The following is a 23,780-nucleotide window of genomic DNA, read 5'->3' on the forward strand; positions in this document are numbered from 1 at the left end:
AACCCATGGCTACCATAAAGGCAGTTGAAGCCTCAACACTGGATCAGCAAGCATTTGCAAAGAGACATATTAACCAATATAGAGCATGAAGTCTCCCAGACAGGGAAACTGTCACAAAGGAGGCATGGCCCAGCAGCATGAACACAAGCCACTCCACATATGCCTTCACTGTGACTAGAGCTGATCACCTTCAGGCCAAAAAAAGTAATTAATCCCTTCATTTTAGACACACAAGAGTAGATAAAGACATAGCATCTCTAACAATGTTACACCCACTAACTAATTACGATGTTACCAAGGCTTTCAAATAGCTTTGCAATACAAAAACATACCAGTGCTTGGGATAGGACACTGTTCACAGGGCTTATTCCACGCACGTCCAATGTTGTACGAACAGCAGCACATTTTCTTGGTCATATTAAAGAGCAGCTCACCATCACAGGTCTGATTGTCAGCATAGTAATTTCTGTAACACAGACTTCTTCTCATATCTGTGAAAATAAAGAAAAACCCAAGCCAATGCATTAGCGACTCTTACAGAAGATGATCTACTTGAAGGGTTTAGGAGATACCTCCTTCAAATATGTACTTTTTAGACCCCTGTCAAGTAGATGCTGCAGCACTGCAGAATCCTACAGAACAGCTTGTCCCTAGAAGATTATTCTAAAAGTATGAAAAGTGTTTGCAATACAAATATTCAAGAGCAACCAACATGGCTGTAATACTGATCAGACTCATCAAAGGATTCAATATTGGCGTTTTACCCAACACTGAAAAACATGAGCTTGTTCATGGCTCCCTCTAAGAACTGTACACAGCTTGTGACTTGACTCTGTGAAGTCTGAGTAATTTTAGTAGTGTTTCACATGTAGAAGCTTTTAAAGCTGAAGTGAAACTTGGAAAGGATGAACAGAGAAAATATCAAGTTAAGGGAGAAATTCTAACGAGGTACTGAAAGATCTGCATTAAAAGTAATCTGGCTTGCTTTATTTAATAAAATTAATGAAAGAAGCTTGATCTTTCATTGAGTTAATTCTTGTATAACTAAATTCAGAGTAACAGTTCTGATTTGTGCCAGTAAAGCCCTGGCCCAAAGCACTAAGATAAAGCTTTAAAATAAACCATACCCATGCAGTTGTTTCCTCCATTGACTTGCATGTAATCAGGAGGACAGATGCAGGTGTAGTTCCCAACAGTATTGTAACATGTGCCAGGTCCACAAATGCCAGGTGTATCACACTCATTCACATCTAGAAGAAAACAAAAAGGCACTGAGTGGCCACAGCAGCTTTCTCATTCGGCTTCTGAGAACGAAAATGTCTCAGTAACGCCTAAGGTAGGAAGGTACTGGTGGAGGCAAGCTGAAGGGGCTCTGAGCAATGTCATGGTGGAGTGAAGCCCACACAGAGCAGGCAGTGGTGGCACAGGTGGCCATGGGAAGTCTGGCTGTGATGAAAAGATGGGAATTCTGATATGCCTAGGCAGCTCAGAGACAGCAATTTGGGTTTTGCATCTGTTGCACAAACATAGTATTTGAGGATCTCATCCATTCTGGATTCCCAGATCAGGACAAGAACCAAAGCTGTTCCCTGTGGAGTGACCGTCTCAGTCACTGATGATGCTAAAATAGACTGATTGGATGGTTTGGGTCTGTTTGTGGAAAGTGACTGAGCTTCCCAACACAGTATGTCATGTTTACTTCATCAAGGGACTTTAACCTTTGTTTAAAAAACCCCAAACCCAAACACAACACCACTCCCAAAATACCTCAGTTCCTGAAAGTTCAAAAGTATTTCACTAGCCTTATCATTTTAGCGCATCTTTGACACACCACTAAGGCAAAATATAGAGACAGATCTCCTCTTTAACATTTGTTCGAACTACATAAGTAGCATATGGATGAAGCCTTGGTTCAGCCTTAGTTTAGGACCTGAATCTTTTGTATTTCTGCAGTGTTTGGCATATCATAGGCACTATATCAACATGATTAACAGTCTGGAAGGCTGAAGACAGCCTGGGCAATGGGAAATTTAAGGACTTGATGGGTTGCTTAAAGCCTTATATCCAGTACAACCTGACAGTTTGTATGTAATGTGATGAACATGTACTACTGACTGTGCTAGGCAAAGGAAAATGTTTTGCAGTACAACTGATATTTTCAATTGGAGATTGAGATCAGCAGGAGAGAAAATAAGCAGTGGAAAAAAGGCATGGACACACTGTAACGAGCCCAGGAGACTCAGGGGGCAAGTTTGCTCTTTATCTGACTGCTTACTCACTACCCATTACCAAACAGCTATTTTTTATAGCTGGTTAGTAAATTATGTTTTACTTAAAAAAAAATTGTTGGGTTTTCTGGTTTTAATCAAAATCTGATCATTTTAAACAAATATTTGCATATATTTCAACATGGTCAAGAAGGAATTTTCTCTCTCTCAATGCAAGACTTCAGCTTGTTCCAATTTTCCCACCCTTAAGCTTTACACTGCTTGGTCTGGTTATGTTTCTTTTCAAGGACAGGTTAATTCTTCTGCATATGGATGTGCCATAATTTTCTAAGAATAAAAGCAGAAGACTAGTTAAGTGAAGGCTACGTACCATCGCACACTCGAGTGTCTTCATTCAAATAGTACCCTGATGGACACTGGCACTGGAAGCTACCAAACGTATTAATACATTTTCCTCCTTGGCAAAGTCCAGGCAGTTCTTGACATTCATCAATATCTGTTCAAACAAACCCACAAACATTTCATTCATGCTTTTCCAAGAAAAACAACACTCACTGAAGACTTTCATAGTTTTACACATGTAAATATAGGAAAATGTAAATATTACCTTCTAATATAACTGTAATAGGGTTTGGTCGGAAACCTTCCCCTCCAGGGCAAAGAACCTTATATTCAGCTGAAAACAAAATAGTAAAAGCATTTTCAGCACAATTATTTTTGAAAAGGAATGAAATTATTATAGGTAACATTAAGGCTCTGAGCAACCTGATCTAGTTCATGATGCCCCTGCTCACTTGCAGGGAGGTTGGACTAGATGACCTTTAAAGGTCCCTTCCAACTCAAAGATTCTATGATTCTATGAACGTAACCAGAGAGAAACATTTAGATTTTACTCTGTAACATCAACTGCTATGTAGTTTTTTGTATAACAGAAGTGATAACAATATTCTGACTAAATAATCTTTCTGAAAGACTAGTAGTTTTTGGTTAAGACTGGTGGAAACCTGTCCCCTGCATGTACACAATAAATGATTACACCAGTATTTGAGTTACCTGGCTAAATTAGAAAAAAAAAAATCCAACAAACACATTGTATTGTTGTGTTTAACCTGGGAAAGCTGACTTACTTGTGTTCACAAGTGGGCAATGTTCACAGGGAACTCCCCAAGCTTTGCCCAGGGAGCAGCAACAGGAGGCCTTGGAAACACCCACTCCAATCTCATTGCTGCAGAAGGTGCCACCATTATCTCCACGAGTTTTAATGTCCAGATAACAGTTGCCAGATCGTGTATCTATTCAGAATGCACATAATGACAAACACATCTTATGAGAGAGGAGATCACAACACATCATCTCAGGATGAGGGATACCTTCAAGATGGCTCTCATTTCTTGTAGGACAGCCAAAGAAAGTAACTTGCGTTGTCCAGGAGGGTCCAGCTTTTCCCACTTAGATAAGACAGTGGTGCCCCATCCCTTGACTTTGTTGGACTTTTCACAAAGCAGGGAATTTATTCAGCATGTTTAAGGGCAGTTCAGCCAGGGCTTTTCTCATTTTGATTCACGTTTTCATCCGCATTTGTACATCCTTCCAGTTCCAGAAACCCACTGCTCTCTCCTCTTCTTGAAGTTAACAAGCATGAAGGCATCTACTACATGTTAGGAATTTCAAATACATTTGAATTTGAGGAGCATTCCTACACCCTCTTAAACAAACAAAAGCTAAAAAGTACCAGAGGATTACTAAGCAGTTGGAGCCTAACACAAGAGCATTTCCATCAGTCATGAAGCTGCACCTAGCCAAGCTGCGCTCAATGCTCCAAGAGCATGGGTGGCTTTATGCCGCAACTTCATTCGCCTGCCATCTTGGGGCCAGCTGGATGTTGGTTTAGGCTTGTTGAAATTTAAAATTGTCTCATGCCTGCTGTAAATTGTGGACAGCTGTAACAAGCCCCAAGGGCTTGGTTCTGGCAGACAGGCACTGCTGGCATGCTACATTGCTGTGGACATACTACAACTGCACTATTACAACTTCTAAGCCAGGGGCAGCCGAGTGGGAGTTGAAGAGCCTGTTCCAGTCCCTTTCTGTGACCTGGGACTTTATTCCGAAGCAGTTAGCCTTGCACCCACTCTGTGCAACTTCACTTGTAAATAACATAAGGAGTGCTCTCTTACCAACGCATCCAACTCGGGTGGGATTCAGCTCAAAATCAGGAGGACACTCACAGGTGTAACTACCAGCAGTATTGACACATGTGCCACTAATGCAGGTTGTGGGATCTGCACATTCATTAACATCTGCAAGAAAAAACAGCACCTGGTAAGCAAATACTCGAGGACAGTGCAAACCATCAGTATACCAGGTATATGCTGACCACCACAAATCTATTAGTTATGAGATACTGATCTCCAGAAAGCTCTAAAAAATACATACATATTTTAGAAGAACAGTAGTCTGAGATGAATTCATCATTTGGGGGGGGTCAGGGGGCAGACGGGGAAGTTTTTCCTGGAAAACTAATCTATGAACCAAAATTCACATAAAGTACTAAAAAAATACTTAAGGGAAAAATACACAACAAGGTCTTAGCTTACCATCCAGTACTGTGAATGGAAACTAGAAGGCACAACACATGTCCACCTGGGACATGTGGACAGACAGAGGGGTTATCTCTGCTCTGCTTTCTCCCTTCTTCTCCTAAGCCAATGGGATATCAGAGGTTGACAAAGGAGGGTAAAGAGAAGTGTAGAAAAGGCAAGAAGGAGAATCCTATGTTATACAGTAGGGAAGTCTATATTTTCGTATATTCAGTCTGATTTGTATAGCTTTTTAAAAGAATTTCCTAAGGAGCTGACCATGACACTAACAGAAAATTAATAAGCATGGTGTTCAAAATTATCTTTACCTGTGCAGTTACCACCACTTCTGTCCAACTCGTAGCCCACTTCACACTCGCATCGGAAAAGTCCAGGGAGGTTATGACAAGTACCGTAGACACAGATGTTAGGAAGCGAGCACTCATCAATATCTGATAGAGGAACAGGAGAGGAAAAATCTGAGTTTTCCTTATCTTTTTAAGATATCGACAGAGAACTGCAGAAAGGTTCAGAAAACATGGACCTGGAAGCAAACTGCTCCTGCACACCATGTAAGACCAGCAGAAGTAACATGCAAGATTTACGTTTGGAGCTTAAGGAATCTAACCCATAACATTTTGGGGGGGGGCAAATGGCTCTTTCCAGTGTCTCTGGAGGCCATGTCAGAAACAATCTGAGCTTATTAGTGGGCTCATGTGACAAGTAGCAAAATTAAATATGGCAGGAGATATGCTTTAAAAAATGAAGTTTATTCTAAATCAGCAATCATCTGCAGAAAGCTGGACATCAGCAAAGGAAAAGCTTGTGCCCAAAGGTGAACTTGATACTCATCTTCAGGTTTCTGCATTTGACAGATCTCAAGTTTGTCAAGCAGAGCCCACTTTTGTGCTTTTTGTCCAAATCATTGCATCTGATTCAGTATTTACTGAATGCCGTATGCACTGCACAAAGAACAACCAATTTGATACAATAAAAAGTATGTGTTTACAAAGGACCTTAAAATACTGCATTTAGTGTACACATCTGAGACATCAAGGAAAGTCTGTTTTAGCAACAGAAGCTAGGCTTTATATAAGCTATTTAAAGTTAGCTAAAAGGTTTGAAAGTAAATAGTTTCATGAAACATTATGAAACTTAATATTGTTTTATTTACACAAAAATTCACTCTCATAAATTACTTCTCTTGGTAGATTACTAAAAAAAAATACACAGAACACTTTTCAGGGGAAAAATCCTATTTATAGTGATGTACCTATGAACTCCATCAAATACCAGTTACTATGAGTTATTACTGTGTCAGATGATATGTCTGCTGCTTCTTGACTGACTTAACTGATTGTTACATCAACTGAGGATTTCAAATGTTACAATCAAATACATGACCTTAATCATGTTGGTAACGTGTTTATTACTTCATATTTGTGAATCTTTGCATATGCAAATCTCTTATGAACAAGCTGTAAACAGTTAACTGACAACTCACTTTCAAAACTGAACAGAGACTCATGGGATTGCTTTTTTTTGGTGGTCGTATAAACTTTCTGCAAGGCTTCAAACTCTGATTCTACACCTCACAGAAGCCCTCAAAGCAAGTTCATTGTATTAGCTAGCAAATCAGTGTTTTTCAGCTTCATATACACCAAGGCAAAAGTAACAACTTTTTCTGTTTAACTGTTACAAATAAAATGAAGAACTGGGTACAAATGACTGAGGTGAAATTGCAGCTGACAGCGCCATTTGGACCACCAATCAGACCCACAAATAATGTCATAAGAGAGGCCCCAAAAAGCTGTTCTCTCTATGTACAATAGGTAGATGAACACCTAGAGGCCCATAAAAAACGTATAAACTGAAAAAAAAGCAACCACTATTGGCAATTTTCATGCAGTTCTCAATACAACCACAACTGCAACCAACTGTAAAATTTTTCAAACATAAAATACTATTAAGGCAGAATTTGTTGAGTGTTGTTTAAAGCTTACAGAGAATTACCTTCACATGCCTTCCCATCTGGACTTGGCAAAAATCCCATATCACATTCACAGCGATATCCTCCAGGGGCATTGAGGCACTGCCCATTTTCACAGAGATTCAAGTTTTCTGAGCATTCATCGAGGTCTGTAAAAACAAAAGAAATTGCAGGTTTACAATAAACACGGTTTTCTCACTGACATTTGTTTCAGCTGAAGCATGCAGTGTTGCAAGGATTTTAATTATTCTATTAGCTCTGAACACCTGCAGAATAAAGTGCAATATATTTATGTGCAGAGGCTGCTACACATAACAGCTTGGTATATTTCTGGCATATTGAAAATACAGCTTCTAATCACAAGGAAAATCAGAGAGAGGCACAGACTCCTAAAGTAGCTACAGTTACTATTAATTGGAGGCAGTACACAGGGTCAAATTTAGACTCAGAATGAGCACGTGAATTTTATTATCGTTATTGTTTCTACTACAGCAAAGCCTAGAGGCAGCAACTGAAAAAAGAGGTTTACTGTGCAATGAGCAAACATACGGTAATAGGCAGTCTCCATGCCAAACATACAAAACACTGACCAAAAGTGGCACTGAGGTGAAAATAACTTATCAAAATTAAACTGCAGGTTAACAGCTGCTGAGAAAAACAGCCTTGCTACCGGACTACACTGCCCTTCAGATAGACTGTGGCCCTTACTCTCTAGCTTCAATTTTATACATCACAAAAATGTATATATGCCCTCCTTGTTCCAACAGAGTCTCGCTGGCAGTGTGACCTTGTAAAAGTCCATGGCTGGCAAATGAAAGGTAGTACCTAGCAGGGTGAATGCTGCATGCTTTGGCATAGGGCTTACAGAACACTTGCATGCCCTAGTTTGAGCCCCAGACACCTCTTGAATCCATGAACAATAAGGTATCCAAATTTAAAAAAAAAAAAAAAAAGTTCTACTGAATGCAGAAACTCTGTAAGCACTCCATTTGAAAGATCTGATTTATAGACTCCTGGAAATCATCATATAGGAAATTAACAAAAAGCACTGGGTTATGAAGGCCACTAAGGAAGTTCAATCAGATTCAAGAGTAAATTATAGGGAGAGAATTAAACACAATCTGAGAGTCCATTTATAAGTTGGAATGATTCAAATTCAGCCTTAAACCTGCTGAGCCAGATTCTCAGATGCCATAAAAACCTGCTGTAGTTGACAGAGTGCTGCCAATTTGCACCAGCTAAAGACCTGTCCCACCAGCTATCTATCACATGGCTTTATTCCAAACAGGGTCCCTCTCCACGTGGCATCACCAGCAACACCAATATCCTTAGTGTAATAGCAGGGCTCCTGATGACTAAGCTTACAGGAGCTAATCTTTTCTTCAAAGCAGAAGACTGAAGTGTGAGTGGGAAACATCTCTCTAGCAATGTCTTATAATCACATTTACAGTTTATAAAACGAGGCTTCAGAAGCAGCTACTTTCATCATTCTACATGTCAGCACTGTATCCTGACACCATCTCAGGATGATACAGTGAAGAGGCCAGACAGCACATACTCACTTGTGGAAAGAACAAACACTTTTAAACAATTTTATGAAGTAATTTTAATGCATGTGTCCTATCATTTAAATACTAAGGCGGGTAGCCAATGACTGGTTTACTAACTAGCCAAATTATCTGATCAAGCATTGTTTTAATAATTTTGTCACCCACTCCAAGTTACAAGAAAAGCTCAATGAAAACTTGAATTTTATCAAGTGGAAGAAGTGACTGCTTTAGACTAGGTACAATACACAGTATTTCTTTCAAGTTATGGCAACTTAGGTGAAGTAGAAGACAATGGAAGATGGCATACTAGAGAAAAATTTAAAATGTTTAAAAGCTCTTTTTGTGTATTGAATCGTAGACTAACTTAGGTTGCAAGTGATCACTGGAGGTGATCCAATGCCTTCCTAAGAAAGCTCACCTGTACAAGTGAAGCCATCCCCAGTATAACCTTCTTTACACAGGCAGCGGTAAGAGCCCATTGTATTCTTGCAGTCAGCATGTGGGCTGCACATGTGGGTTCCATTGGAGCACTCATCCAGGTCTTTAAAATAATAAAAAAGAAAAAAAAAGAAAAAGAACAGAAAAAACCAACATTAGTTAAAAAAAAACACACCATGAATACAAACTTTAAATAACGTATGGCACACAGAAGCTCTACTTTAAATAATCTTCTATAATAAAACCCACACATATGTGGGGTCATCTCACTGGAAAAGCAGGCACAGCTTATTTGCAGCCCAACAAAGAAGTCTGACAAGGTAACTGTGAATGAGGAAGCTGCAGGGCACTCTCAAAACTAAGACCTATATCTTGTTTTCACGGGGAGCAGCAGGAGACCTCTCACTGTCCCCCATCAGCTGCCCTCAAGGGCACAGCATCTCTCTCCGTGGTCCAGTCTGTTTTCACCATCTCACAAGCCAAACATAATGCTAATTTCACAATTACCATGGCAAAGAATGTATCCTCCAACAGATCATGTCAAATTGACCTAACAAGCTTGATAACCATTTGTTTTCTCAATTTGTAGGCATGGTATTGTTTTTTTCAGAATTGCTAAGACCCAGTTTTGGTCTACCTTACAAATAAATACAAATGCATATGACCCTCACCTGTGCACTTGATACCGTTTCCAATCCAGCCAGGGCTGCAGCTACATTTGAAACTTCCTGCTGTGTTTGTACATATAGCGTGTCTATCGCAGTTATGGGCTCCAATTTCACACTCATTGATATCTGTAAAAACACAGAAATGTTTGAAGAGCTCATAGATCAAACTTTCTCACATCCAGATAACAGATAACCAGAATTTCTCAAGACAATGTGAACATGAAAGCAAGCCTGCATTTCTTTATAATATGACATTTAAAAATGAAGCAGAAGAGAAATAAAATCACGAGAAAGAAAAGCAAAGAAGCATGTAGCATATTTCAAACATGTGCTGTCCTACTATTTTTCTGATAGGCATATAAAGCAGTACTTTTGCAGTTCACTCCAAAGCCTGATAACTTTTATATTCAAGAAGAAAAACAGTAAACTTGCGTTTTCCTTCTTTTTCTGACTGGTGCACCCAGAAAGCATTCGAGGCCACAGCCTTTGTGAAAAAGAGGACTAGCAGGTGTTCAGCATCTTGGGATGTATGTTTGACAAGCAGCTTTGCAATAGGTTATAAGTCAAATTTGATGACTAAGGGCTGGTGTGAAGACCTGGTGCTCTCCTGACAATAGAGAGATACCACTACAATGTACTGGCTTGCATTTTGACCACACCTTAACACGACTGAGGGAGAGAAGAAAGCTTTCCCATCTGCCCATCCTGGAGTCTGCAAAGCGTGACTCGGGTGGCTCTACACTGCATGGTCTGCTAAAAGGTCGCAGAGCCAACTCTGCTGCCCAGGGACTCCTGGAATGCAGCACCCCCACAGTCCTCACCAGGTCTGCAAGGACGCTGATGAACACCAGCTGGGCACCACCTGCAAACTCCTCCTAGGATTATCACTAGGCAGTTAACGAAGCCAGGCTCTGCTTTGCCAGAGTCTGTGCAGAAAGTGGAGGACAGGCTGTACCACTGTATTTAATGTGATAGCTGATGGACACAAAGCTTATCAGGCATGCAGTTTATTAAGAACTTGGGCAACCTAACACAGTGGAAAAAAGACAGCATCCTTGGAGATGCCAGGCAGCAAGTAATCCAATCTTCAACATATGCATTTGTCCCAGCACATCCTATTTCAGTACTTGCTATTTTCACCTTATTTTCAGTCTTCAGTATTCTCTGGCAATGTCAAAATGTATAGACAGAAAAAAACAAACCGAACTCCATTCTTCCTTGTCACAAAACAATATTAATGCCCCATGTAAATACTTGGAGAATGTATAAACTCAAAGGCAAAGTTTTCAGAAACTACTACTGGCAACTAAAACAGAACTGGCAGGAATTTTCTTACACATCTTAACCATTTCCTTTGTAACCCTTTCTTAGGTTTTTCTGTCCATCCTTTTTTAGACAAAAAGGCTGTGTCCTTTCTCTATGCCCTGTAAACATATTTTATCTTTTCACAAAGGCTACATGTGACTCGGAAGCAGACAACATAAGTCTGTCATGCTACAATTAAATACTCAAGTCCAGAAATTACCCAAACCCATTGTTGGTTTGGGGGTTTTTTGGTTTGTTTGGTTTTGTGGGGTTTTTTTGTTTGGTTGGTTTTTTTAAGTCTGCATAGTGGAATTACATCCAATCTTACTTTTCTGGGTTTCTTTCTAAATGAGGCATTGCTCTGAATCAAAACCCCAGACATGAGTATTCCCATAATTTGAATGCTGAAGGCTAGATATAGATCTAAATCTGGCAGCTGGAATCTACTATTAACGAATGTTGACTGCACCAACAAGCCTGAAAACATGCAAATGGACACTTACTTTCTAAAACTTAAAAAAAAGGGTCAGAAGCAGATAATCTCAGAGCATATTTGCCTTTAGCATGTGCAGAAACTCATATGAAGATAACATCACCCTGAACAGGAAGCTAGTGTCTGTCAAAAATCCTAAGGGTGGCCAGAAAAAAAACTCATTTTGGCTTGGACTGAAGGGAACGACTAGAAGGAATTTCGAGAGGTCAGCTACAGTATACATTGACATAAAAAAGCTGAGGCAAACACTCTATATTTTAACCTTCACATGATTTTAAAACCCAAACTATTAAACCACTGCTAACATTAAGATTGCACTGTATTTGATTATTTGATGCTTTGAAACATACAAACAATCACATGCTTCCTTATACCCTGTGGAGCACAACAAAACAACACAAAAAACATCATCAGTGGAGAGATTTCTGCCAAGAATTTTTTTAAACCACCAGCAAACACAAACAGAAACTTTCATGCAACATCTACACCGCAATGAAGTCATGCTCAGGCTCAAATTTAAGGCAATCTAAACCAAATTTTTAACTCTACATAAAGAGACTGTGAACTTGATCCCAACCCACCTCACGCTGACCTGCTAACGCTTTGCACCTCAAAGCCCCCATTAACATCTCTTGGCGGAACAGCAGCACTGTGACACTGGTGCCCTGGCACTGGACACTTGTTCCCTCGTCAGCTGTTTGACACACACTCCAAAAAGCTTGGAATCTTCTGCAGGATGAAAGTTGCGAGCACAAATCTATATCCAAACATGGGTATTTATAATGGGATCAGCTTTCTCAGAGATCATCCACTGAAATGCCATTCCACTTGCTTTGAACAAAATCCTGAAATCCTTTTCAGCTTTTTTCCAGGAAAAAATTCAATAGATTTCAATGCTTTTTGCCTGGGTAAAGATCAAAATAGGGAATGAAAAATATATTTTCTAATACCACCTACCTTTACAGGGATGTTTCAGGGCTTATTTCATTGATGCATGGAAGGTTTTCAGATACTTAAATGAAAGCTGGCTTTGTCCCAGATTTTACTTATTTTCAAAGCTATCTGTGTTTAACTCAGATGTTGTTTTGCTATAATCCCCATTCTCTCCTTTCATTGCACAGCTGAGTTATAAGCCTAAATTTATTGCACTGCAATTATTTCCAAGGCAAAAGAGATCTCGGACCAAACACAGTCCTGTGTAAACGGGGCAATGAAATCAATGGAATTTATGCCTGCTTATACTGGAGCTTAATATGGATTTATGTTGCCATAAGTATTGAATTATGACTTCACAGAATGAAACAAAAAGGAGAAGTTGAGCTCTGTAGGGGAAAAATTAACTCAACATAAATATCTTCAATAAGAGCAAGAGTCCAGATTGTGCTGTCTGCATGGCAGTACAAACAGTACTACACTCTTCAAATACTCCCAACTATTTTCATATAATTGTTTGAAGAGAAAGGCATTACTCAGTCTGAGTAAAGGTATCATGACCCAAAGAGCACACAGGAGGACACTACTCAAGTCAGCGTTTCACACAATGATAGCCTATTCCCATTGACTTCAGGGGGATTTTCACTAAAGAGTAAAGGAGTGAGTCACTGATTTATATCAACCTTCTCCTTCTGCCTCCAGTATGAGGCCGTGACAAGCCAAGGAAAATAAAGACATTCCAATCCGAGACTGACACTGCATCCTTAGCCGGTCCCATTGTGCCCCAGTCCTGCTGCACACATGTTCTCAGCTTTGTAATTGCACAACTTCCACTAATACTAAGGGAGTTGTCTGCCTACAACAGATGAGAATACGCATGATAAATAATATGCAGATCTGACATCATAACAATCCCAAGCACTCTGGGGAAGAAAAACTGTCAGTCACTCTATTTTGTTGGCTCCTTCAGTTCTCTCCTCTGGACAAATATTTTTTCCCTCAAGCCTTTGGCAATTAATAAAGCGTCTCTCCCATTAATCACAGAGGCGCAAATTTTTAGGGCTGACGATGTGCAGCAAAAATACACGTCATATATACCTGTCATGTTGGCACTATGCTTGCAAACGTGGCAACCAAAGGAACGAAACAGCTAGCCAGTATCTGCAAGGCGCATCCCTATGCAGTCTGGAAGTGGATCATGTAACTCAGCCAAAGAGAAGCATGGGGATATGTCACCGTACTCTCACCTATACTCTGGAAACACCCAAGTCACTCCTCTGCATTTGAACAGAATGAGAGTAACATTAACTCACGAAAATTCACACGTTCATCACAGGCCATGAAATGCTCAAGGTTCTGTGTGCCATTTACATTTTCTGTTAAGTTTCATTGCGGCTTCAATAGTCTATAAGGATCCTTAGCAAAGTGTGAATTTAATTCAGTCTCCACCTACAAATCAGTACTGGTTGTCAGGAATTATGCAAATCCCCTAAGCATTTTCTGACTTCTTAATTTTTTTAGCATTCTCTGCATATCTGTGCATTTTATCGCGCTGACGTTTCACTGGTATTTCAAGCCTGGGCCCAATTCCCACAAGGCCAGTCGTCTGGCGGAAGTCACAAGGCATTTCCTCCTCCTGGGTCGCTGCCCGTGTAATCAGGTAGGTATAAGAGATGGCTTTTCAGAGGGAGAAGACTGTGAATTTCAACTTAGTGCTCACTCAAGTAGGAAAAGATATGGAAAAGGTCCCCTATTCTGATCTCTATACCTGTAAAATTGTTTTATCTTTCAGAATCACTCTTGGGTTTTATTCAGCATACTGCACCGTAAGCACCTCTTGGGAGTTTCACATGGGGCAGCTCAGTTCTTGCCTGCTATACATCCTTACGTCATCAGCCTGGGGCACAGCATGTTATTGCTGGACAGATGCCTACTCACAAAACACTCCTTCTGTAATACCCCCATTTGGCGGGCAGCATCTTAATAATACTGCCTTCTGGTATTTGGCCTGACACAGCCAGCTCCCAGATTCATAACGGGAAATGTATTTGTTTCACTGATACCAGAACTCTCTTGTGCCATCGAGACTGAAACACAATGTATTATTAATGGCGAGAAGTCAAAGGCAGGGGAGAGAGGCAAGCACAATATACAAGTCACAAAACATTATGGACCCATTTCTGAGGGCAAATGACAGGGCTCACCTCTTCCTTTCACCATATCAGGTGTCCTTCTCTTTTTAACTATGTTATTGTCAGCCAGGCAGGTATGCAGTGTGCACTCAATCCTCCTTTATCCACTATCATCATCACTGCTGGATGACAGCAAGTAATGTTCAAGACCAAACTCTCTAGCCTCACACCCCACACCAAGGCCACGGCTGAACATCTTCCACTAGCCTTTCTCCAAATGGCACCAGCATGGTCCCCGCAGAGTCAGAGCCTGGTCTCAGCCCTCCAACTCCCTGAGCCTGCTGTGGAGAAACCCAGCTGATTTTTAAAGCACATCTTTTTTTGATCTGATGACCGCCTCTGGCAACTTCTGTCGCCAAGTTCACCTCATTCAGTTTGACTTTGTGAAGAGCACCCTAAGCCTGTGCAAGCACAGCTCCACCAGGAGCAAACAGGAGGTCCGTACACACAGCTGTAACTGGCAAAGATGGATGGGCAAGAGTCAGAGAAGAATTTGTTCCTCTCTGAAATACCAGAGCAAGTAAATCTAAGGCTCTACATCAACAGTGAAATATTGCAAATTTACAGGCAATACTCCAGAGTGGTGATGAATCACAAAATACAAATGCAAGTGCCAATACAGGATTTCATCTCTGCACAAGTACATGTATACTTTATTGACAGAAAAAAGCAGAGACAAGATATTTGTCATAAAACTGGGCGGTCTGGAACTGGGATAGGGGAAATACTTGCAATCTTTCCTCTAGTGGCTACGTACCATTGCCTGCCTAGAAAAATCTACAATGAACTGCTCTAAGTCAGTCTTGCCACAGTTTGCCTTGTGAATGGAAATTAAACCATTTGTAGCAGTTTGCCTAAGACACCTGCATCTAAAATGTATATTTTCACATAATTTTTTAAAATTATATTTTTGTTACTAAACTCTGTCCACATTCTTACTGAGAACAAGGAGCGGGGAACTAACATCTGTGTGGGATGGGAATGTAAGTCAGTGGGTGGATTCTGAATACTGTTAAATGATTGGGGAAAAAATCATGTTTATTTGTTAAAATGGAAACAATCAGTAATGGCAAGGGAGCTGAAATATTTAGACAAAACTGTAATGGAACCCAGAGGACGTTATTTAGTTGTTCTCATGAAACAGAGAACCACCCATTCAAAGTGTTGTACACATTTTTGTAATTTTTTTTCCACAGGAGCTCCTAAAAACTGTGGATGATTTTGATCTGTCTGTAAGACAAGAATTGAATCCTTGTGTCAAGGTGCTGTTGGCAAGGTCCCTCCAGAAGAAGACTTGAAGGATGCTCTCATGGTCTCTGGTACCTGAGCTTGGGAACTTCAGCTCTGCTCTAATGCTGTGCAAACATGAGGTGGGGAATTCAAAGGTCTCCACAAGTAAATCAGACTCTTTAAAAACCACAAGGCGAGAATCTGCACACTGTAGTCACAATGGGACCTGTATCCACAGTTTCTTCAGCCGGAAAGGAACCTAGAAAGTTCCTGCTCTGCTTCTTCCCTTTTCTTATTTAAATCCAAAAGATTTTGGTTATTTTATTTATTTTAAGATGGCCTCATCTCAGCTGTACCAGCATAACTGATACTTCACCTTTTTGTCTTAGACCACCAGCCTCTTTCAAATTACTGAGCCCTTACAGCATCTGTTGCAATTAAGGTGTCCTGGTGTTTTTTTTCTGGTAAGTGCCATCCTCCCTGGAGCATCAGCATATAGCCAAAAGCAGCAGAGGATGGGCTGAGGGAAAAATAAAGACGTGTGAGGCCATGGGAAACACCCACACAACAGACAGTGTCCATCCAGAGGCTAGGCTTGGCTGGGACCAGGAGGGAGGGATTTCCCTGCCTCTCTGTTAACAAAAAAGGATTGCTTGGGACATTTGCCACTACCCTGCATCACATGCTGCCAAAATGGTGGCTACTTCCAGGCTCTTCCCCAGAAGCCATACCTCAGATTCTTCTCCTGCCTCCATGACCTTTCTCTGTCTTCTGCTTCTACTAGTTGCTTCATCTTCCCTGACTGCTCCTGACCATCACTCTGATGTGGCTGTGATAGCTGCGCCATGTGTAACTGATCAGCATGAGGGTTTTCAGGTCTACAGTACTGAAGATCTTCATATAATTTAGCACAGAAACAAAGAACATTGAAATGTTGGTCTACAGGGTACAATTAGGGATTTCTTGGATTTAAGTCAGTTCATATGTAAGTCAAAGGCAGCTGTTACTAATGCACAACTATTCGTCCATGGTCCAATATGCAAAGTACAACTCCAGCTCTCAGATTGTTCTATGAGAGCTGTAAAAAACCAGCTTCATATATTTGGGGCACTTACAGAAGTATATTATTAACTCTGTACAATAAAGGCAGGCTAAGAATAAGTTTGTCTCGAAAAGATTGCCAGAAATGTGTTTACCCTAAGCCTACATTAAAAATTATATTAAACATATGTTTGCACTCATATTTGGGCAAAGCCTAAGACTCTCAACACCTTGGCTTGAGACACCAGCTCTAGGATTATTCATTTCATGCCCTTGGACCCTGTATGCTTGAATCTCATTTCTGTTCGCTGGCAATACAGGAAATAATGCAAAATTCTGATTTTGCTGATACAATGTAGTTGAGTAGCTGTATTGTTACCACTTTGCAAAACCTGAAAATACATTTTAGCACATATTTCAAGCCACCCGTGTTTGCCAAAATAATGCTTGGAACAGATACTTGTTATTTGCATGTGTAGTATACAATTAACTACTCAAATGCACTGAGGTCCTCGGTAGTCTGTCAAGTTACAGGCAGTGGCATCTTCTGTTCTCTTAGACCAACAACAATGCAGTAACAAGCCCAATTTTGTTCCCAGTGGACACTCTGTCACTCGTTTCAGCTTAAGCAGCATCAGGCTGAATGCTGCACCACTGACATTCAGCAGAACACAAGCTCAGCAAACTTGGGTAAGAGCACAAATAAATGAAAAGCAGCACAGTGAGAGGAGGTTTTGAACACTAGACAAAAGGGCATGCAGACTCATGAGTTTAACTAAAAGTTAATCATAACCTTAAAACATACCTGTGCAACCAGTTGTGCCTTTCTTGCCTGAATATCCCATATCACAATGGCAGATAAATGAACCTTTTGTATTCTCACAGGTTCCACTCAGACAGATGTTTGGATGCAGATCACACTCATTAACATCTAAAAAACCCATGAATTAAGATTTATTAAATAGAATTCTTCAAAAATAACTGGCAAAATCTCTTGAGATATGACATTTTAGGACAAAAATGGGTCTACGTATACAAAGACAAAATTGCTTATGTTAGTTATTCCTTACTTAGCAAACATTTCTAGGTCTGGTTTAACACTGCTATACTGCCATATCTGTATTAATATCATACCTTTAATTAGAACTTTCCTTAAAAATAGAGACTAAGATTCAGCATATTATGCAAAGAATGACAACTCTTTATTGATGCTTTCTATGTATATGTATGTGTGTGCATATACATTTATATATGCACGCATACATTATCTAGTTTTGTACAAACATTTCTCCTCAAATATGCTCCAGATTTTTAATTTAAATGTGAAAATTTGGTTTTGGAGATACACTGTTTCATGATCTTCTTCTAACAAGGTACAGCACTTGAACATAGTTTTGTCTTAGAGACAAGTTTAAATCAGCACTGGTGATTTATCTTGCTAGAAATTTTCCAAGTCACCATCCACCAGCACTTCCATTCTGCAAGCACTCTTTCATCTGAGCTGCGTAAAATCCTCACTGGAAGAGGACCCGAAGACACAACACTATAGATCATCATGTTTGCATCCCAATCTACAGGGATATCCAGAGATGACATCTGCATTTGATAAACATAGCTTGGGTAATGGGGCTGGTCCTATGGGCAGGTGGCCAAAATTAGGGCATAAGACCAATACTCTTTAAATATCATTGTCTGCCTCCTTGGAAATAGTGCCTTAATAAATAATTTTTCCCTAGTTAATGCAGATTGGAAAGTAATGTACTTTCACTTACCTATGCAAGTCTTCATGTCTTCAGATGCCATGAATCCATCATAGCAAAGACACCTGTATTCTCCTGGGATGTTTGTACACTGGCCTCCATCACAGATGTTAGGATTGTCTTCACATTCATCAATGTCTACAGGGAAAAATCAGATTAAAACATGCTATCTTTATGCAATGCAACTAACATTTTAATGCTCTGATAAACGTGATTGAATCCTTGCAAATAACTGAACGGTACATTGCACACTTGTCCTGATGAGTAAGCTCCTTATCTCCAGCTAAAGTCAGTGGCAAACATTCTCCTTTGACTCCAACGGGAACAAGAACTAACTTTGTAGGTAGAAAAGTCACTGAGAGAAAAAAAAATACGGAACCTTTGTCACACCACATGGCCACATACAGTTGGAGATTCTTGGATACAATCCATCATTGTTGAAGTCAATGGGAGCTCTGAAGTCAAATTCAGTGACAAAAATACCGGACTTTACAGAGCTTAAAAAAGCCATCATGCATGCAGAACACCTCTGCAGGTCTCAAGGGTGCTGACAAACTGGAAACACAGAGTCAAACTCATGATGGGAATAATTACAACGCATACATTTATTTCACTACGAGATCTTATGGGGTTTTTTAGCATTTCAGCTGACTGGTCAGGCCAGACATATAGTTACATCCTCTAGCATACAAATTATTTTCTCAATTAATGAAATCGACCATCACTGATTGGGACCAAGCTGCAGAAGCAGACGCTTTTTTGTATTAATGCAGCCATCCTAAGGTCTGGAATCTTTCAGAGTCCCTCTGGTTATATTAATGTTCCTTGTAAAAATCCCTAGAATCTCCCTGTGTCAGCACCAACATAGACCAGCAAGAGCAAAAATCAGAAACTCTGCCTAGTGATACCATGGGAAAAAAATCAGCACAAAAAGGACAAGATTCAGGAACCCCCTCCAAGAGAAAGGGTGTAACTCATTATCAGACCAGTCTATTGTGGATTGCAGTAATTATGCAGCTGCAGAAAATGAACTCACTTTAACTTAAAATATTATGTTCATTATTCTTCTGTATTTCTAGCAGCTAGGGCTTGTGTGGATACACAACTTCTGCAAGGAAGAAGGCTGACCAGTCCCTGTTCATCTTAACAAGCAAATAATGTTGGCATGGACATTAGCCTGGAAATGTTAATTTGGAATGGAATTTGAATTAACATGCAAAATTAAGCTCTAGAAATGGGGATAATAATGACAGAAATAAAGAACTTTATTTACTAACCTGTCACTGTACTGATTTCACAGTTGGGGGAAAATCAGCTGACAAAGAACCTGTTGTTTCTCCTAATTGAGTTGATTATTTATGCATAACCTCACCAATTCAAACCTGACCTACTACTGAACTGAACAGCATTCTTACCAGCTCAATTATCAAGAAATATACTCTGTAATGGCTTCCAGCTTTGTGTGATGTTAAAGATAAAAGACATGTTCACACAGCGAACAAACTGAAAATGTAAAATAGGTGTTTCACATAGTCAGGTCACTTTGCTACTAAATCTTGTACCATGCACAAACATCTAGCACAGTAAAACCAGATATTCAGTGCAATGAGTAAAAAAGTCACAAAATATTTTTTTTCTTGTTTTTAACTCAGTTTGGGCAGAGGCAAAATTTCAGCATGTGGATTTTAGATATTTACCAGATATTTATATATGTAATTAATATCGCTTCAAGCAAAGGCGGCAGCATTTTTAGATACTAAAAGGGTGGTGAAGGTGACCCCTAACATCTCTAGATATTTTCTAAGGCGGAGTTTGACTTGACATCCAAAGGTGTCTGGTGTTTCTGCTATTTAAATCTTCTTATGTGTTCACTATTGCATTCAGGTCTTTCTCAGAGGAGAGTATAAAAATGGCTGGCCTATGAATGAAATTCTATTTTTCAGAGTCAAGGCTGTATATAAATATGGAAAAATTCACAACTAATATCAGATGCTTTTTATTCTTCACCCAGGTAAGATCTGCCTACAAACTTCTATGGACATGTTTACGGTCAAGTTAACATGTGGACAAAAAAATCCCTTCCCTGCAGGAAAGGCAATTGCCTCCTCCCTTTTTAATTTTGAGAAGGGAAAGATGCTAAGTTTTCTATTCCAAAGTTTTTAGTTTAATATACAGAATGGTGCTCTAAATGATCTGCTTTGGTTTTGGGTGTAAAGATGTCTTTGGGGGGCTAAGGGCAAGCAGAGGTAAAGCACAGAATTGTTTCTAGCCAGTAGACTTGAGATCCCTAAGACTGTCGAAGTATACACTTGGGTCATTCGGTCCCCAGTCAAGCCAAGAAGATGAAAACAGAAAAGTGGCTCAGAGACCCCTGCTCCCCCTGCCACTTCCCTTACCTGTCATGTCCCTCTAATCCTGTCACTTGGGTTTAGATTTTGGCTGAGGCACAATTTTTATCAACTGGTTTTATTTTTACATTGAAAAAGTGCCCCAAACACCAATGTTTGGGCAAGTTTTTGTATGAACTTGCCTTTTCTAGAAACTTGACCTAAAGCAAACTATTTCTAATCTAGATATTTTAGATTTTGAAATACTTAATTTCAGGGTCAGTCAAATTTGCACTTTTTCTAGTCGATTCCTTTTTTTGAACAAGGGTCCGATGCTTGCTGAAGATTGGCTACTTTGCATCTTTCTGATAGTGTAAACTACAACGGGGGTGCAAACTGCATTTAACTATGCTTTAAGGCTCTTTTATCCTTTGGAATGGTAGTGAGTGGCCTCAGGGTGATCGAGACCCTGGTCAGAGGTCTACAAATATTTACAAATTCTAAATGTGAGCTCTCTCTATTAATCCAGTATAAAAAATTCTCCATTTGTTCAACTATAAAGGCAATTCTATTCCAAGGGATTAACCCTGTTGTATTTCTCATGCTCTTCAAGGAGCTCTTGGATGGAACTGGCAAACAGCTGGCAAATATTCACATGCCTCAGTGGGCCAGTGGTCATGCAGCAAGAAGTAAGAGAAGGGCAGGGTAGAATTATCTTTCCAGTAACCTATGTGGAAATCATTGAGTACAATTCACTTACTGGACAATTCACTTACTGGGATTATGACTCCCAGCCTCCCAAAGGAGAACACCTATTCAGCCATTACAGACCTCTGAAAATTTTCTCGCAAACCCTGTTAAGAGTGCAAGAGAGCTGCTTCCTATGACAGATTCATACTATTCAGATTTCAGTTTGTCTGAAAGTCATTCAGTTTTGAAGTAATGCAGCATACTTGCATTTGACTAAACAAAGAATTAAAACCAGGAATTTTCTTCCTTGCTTAAGAGCAGATACCACATAACGACCGAACAGCAACCAGCTCCTTTTCTAGCATTCTCTCTCCAATATGACCATACAGTACACATGCAGAGCATTTTGGATTATGTTTATGATGATTCTTTCCATCGACTTCAACACATTTTGTATTTGCATCTAACAATACCTTAAGGGAGAAAATTTCACTCCTACTGAAAAGATTAGCTTTTTGTTACCAAACTCAAAATCAACTTGCACACTTCCTGAAATTATGAAGAATCAATTCCCTTCAAAGCAACTCAGTCTGTACTTGTCCAATTTCTGATACTAATATCCATGCATTAATTACTTTTTGTTATTATAGTACATTTGCTACAATAGCTTTAATCTCTAAGAAGAAGCTCCATTTTTAAACTATTGAAATAAACCCTCCCAGCAGAAACATTCCCAAAATCTCCCTTACCAGTACACGTCCTGTGGTCTGGCATGAGTGCAAAGCCTTGTTTACAGCTACATTCATAACTGCCCTCTGAGTTTGTACAGAAGTTCTCACAGCCACCATTCATTATACTGCACTCATCAATATCTAAAAAGGAGAAAATTACCATTAAAACCCACGATACCTTTTACTTTAAAGCACATTTCAAGGATACACTTCGAGTCACCTTTCCAGAACAGCATCAATCTAGAATCTATACTTGATATCTACACACTCCTTGAACATTCAGGTGTTTGCACAGGCATTGGGATGGATGTCAGGCAAACCAGGGAGGCAGAGATGATATTATCTGACTGCATATATAAATAACTCTGCAGTTCTCTTTCTACATATAAAAATACCACTGTTGGGTTACCACAGTATCATGAAGGTAACAAAGTTTTTGTAAGGGTCAAGAGAAAAAATTCTCTGCTAGGCAGAATTAAAGCCAGTGGATTTTTCATGTATTTCTGTGGCACAATAAAATGTATGCATATAAAAGAGTGCACAGTGCATGACAAGCTAAATGTCATTTACAAAATGTGGCTTTAAGGAAACAGTTACTGGAAAGGCCCTGTATTTGAGACAACTGCAGACCAAATTAGGAAAAATTAAATTGAACCACAATTCTACTTTATAGTCTGTCAGGAATGCTGATTTTTAATAAAATATAGAACTTGGGATTTAACAAGGTACTCCCTTTTAACGATCAAAGTCTGAAGTCCTAGGCCATTTAAAATAGTATGCTATTTTATGCAACATGATTGATTTACTAGAGAAAATAAGCTGTAAGCTAGAAAAATAAGCTGAAAATTAATTGTAGCATTGCCGTAACTTCATTCATTCCTCGCAAGCAATGGATGTGCACATTTGCATACTATTTTGACAGACTGTACTAGATTTTTCAATCACAGTTAAAAATGTCTTTATACAACTACTAAAAATGAAACAATTACTTGTGTTTTATTTTCCTTTATTCACTAGAGATCCAGTGTGGATTTTGACCTTACCAACACAGTACAACTTGTCAGGTGTGGACTGATATCCAGGGTTGCAAGCACACTGATATTTTCCAATCAGGTTGACACAATGTCCATTTCGGCACAGGCTGGTGCTTAGGTCACATTCATTTATGTCTGTTGCAAAAGAAAACGAGGAACACATCTTAGGTCTGAATGAAAATGATACTAAAGCAAACATTGTAAATGCACGTGCAGCACAAGAGCAGTATAAAAAGCTGTGCACAATATTGATTTTGCCTGCATGTCTCACCTATACATGCAGAGATATTTGGTGATATCTGATGGCCTGGAGGACAATCACACCGAAAACTTCCCTCTGTGTTGATGCAGGTGCCGCCTCGGCAAAGAAGGGGATTGCGCTGACACTCATCGATGTCTGTGGGGAGAAGGGAAGGCACATCACTGCAGGGGCCAGCACTGCCATAGCAGCAGCCCATCCCTCCCCTCAGTCTGGTACCCATCACAGCTCTGTCTGCCTCGATCGGCTCTGCAGCCTTTCCTACAGCTAGTCATCCCCTACACCATAGTGCAGCTAAAAAAATAAATTCAAAAAAGGCTTCTTCTAAATTTTAA

General features: G+C 39.8%; 1 protein-coding gene across 1 annotated transcript in view; it reads right to left on the minus strand.

The window, feature by feature from the left end:
- Positions 1-23,780, minus strand: part of FBN1 (fibrillin 1) — a 142,735-nt gene that overhangs the window by 31,747 nt on the left and 87,208 nt on the right. The window contains exons 26-40 of the mRNA XM_010286279.1: positions 23,458-23,583; positions 23,196-23,321; positions 22,171-22,293; positions 18,417-18,542; positions 17,450-17,575; positions 9,454-9,576; positions 8,763-8,885; positions 6,818-6,943; positions 5,134-5,256; positions 4,403-4,525; positions 3,356-3,520; positions 2,836-2,904; positions 2,599-2,724; positions 1,128-1,250; positions 333-491 (exon numbers count right to left, since the gene is read on the minus strand). Coding sequence (XP_010284581.1) covers positions 333-491; positions 1,128-1,250; positions 2,599-2,724; positions 2,836-2,904; positions 3,356-3,520; positions 4,403-4,525; positions 5,134-5,256; positions 6,818-6,943; positions 8,763-8,885; positions 9,454-9,576; positions 17,450-17,575; positions 18,417-18,542; positions 22,171-22,293; positions 23,196-23,321; positions 23,458-23,583 — 1,887 coding nt within the window. The remainder of the gene's footprint in view (positions 1-332; positions 492-1,127; positions 1,251-2,598; positions 2,725-2,835; positions 2,905-3,355; positions 3,521-4,402; positions 4,526-5,133; positions 5,257-6,817; positions 6,944-8,762; positions 8,886-9,453; positions 9,577-17,449; positions 17,576-18,416; positions 18,543-22,170; positions 22,294-23,195; positions 23,322-23,457; positions 23,584-23,780) is intronic.

The sequence above is a fragment of the Phaethon lepturus genome, unplaced genomic scaffold (assembly GCF_000687285.1).
Source record: "Phaethon lepturus isolate BGI_N335 unplaced genomic scaffold, ASM68728v1 scaffold4654, whole genome shotgun sequence".
NCBI lineage: Eukaryota > Metazoa > Chordata > Aves > Phaethontiformes > Phaethontidae > Phaethon > Phaethon lepturus.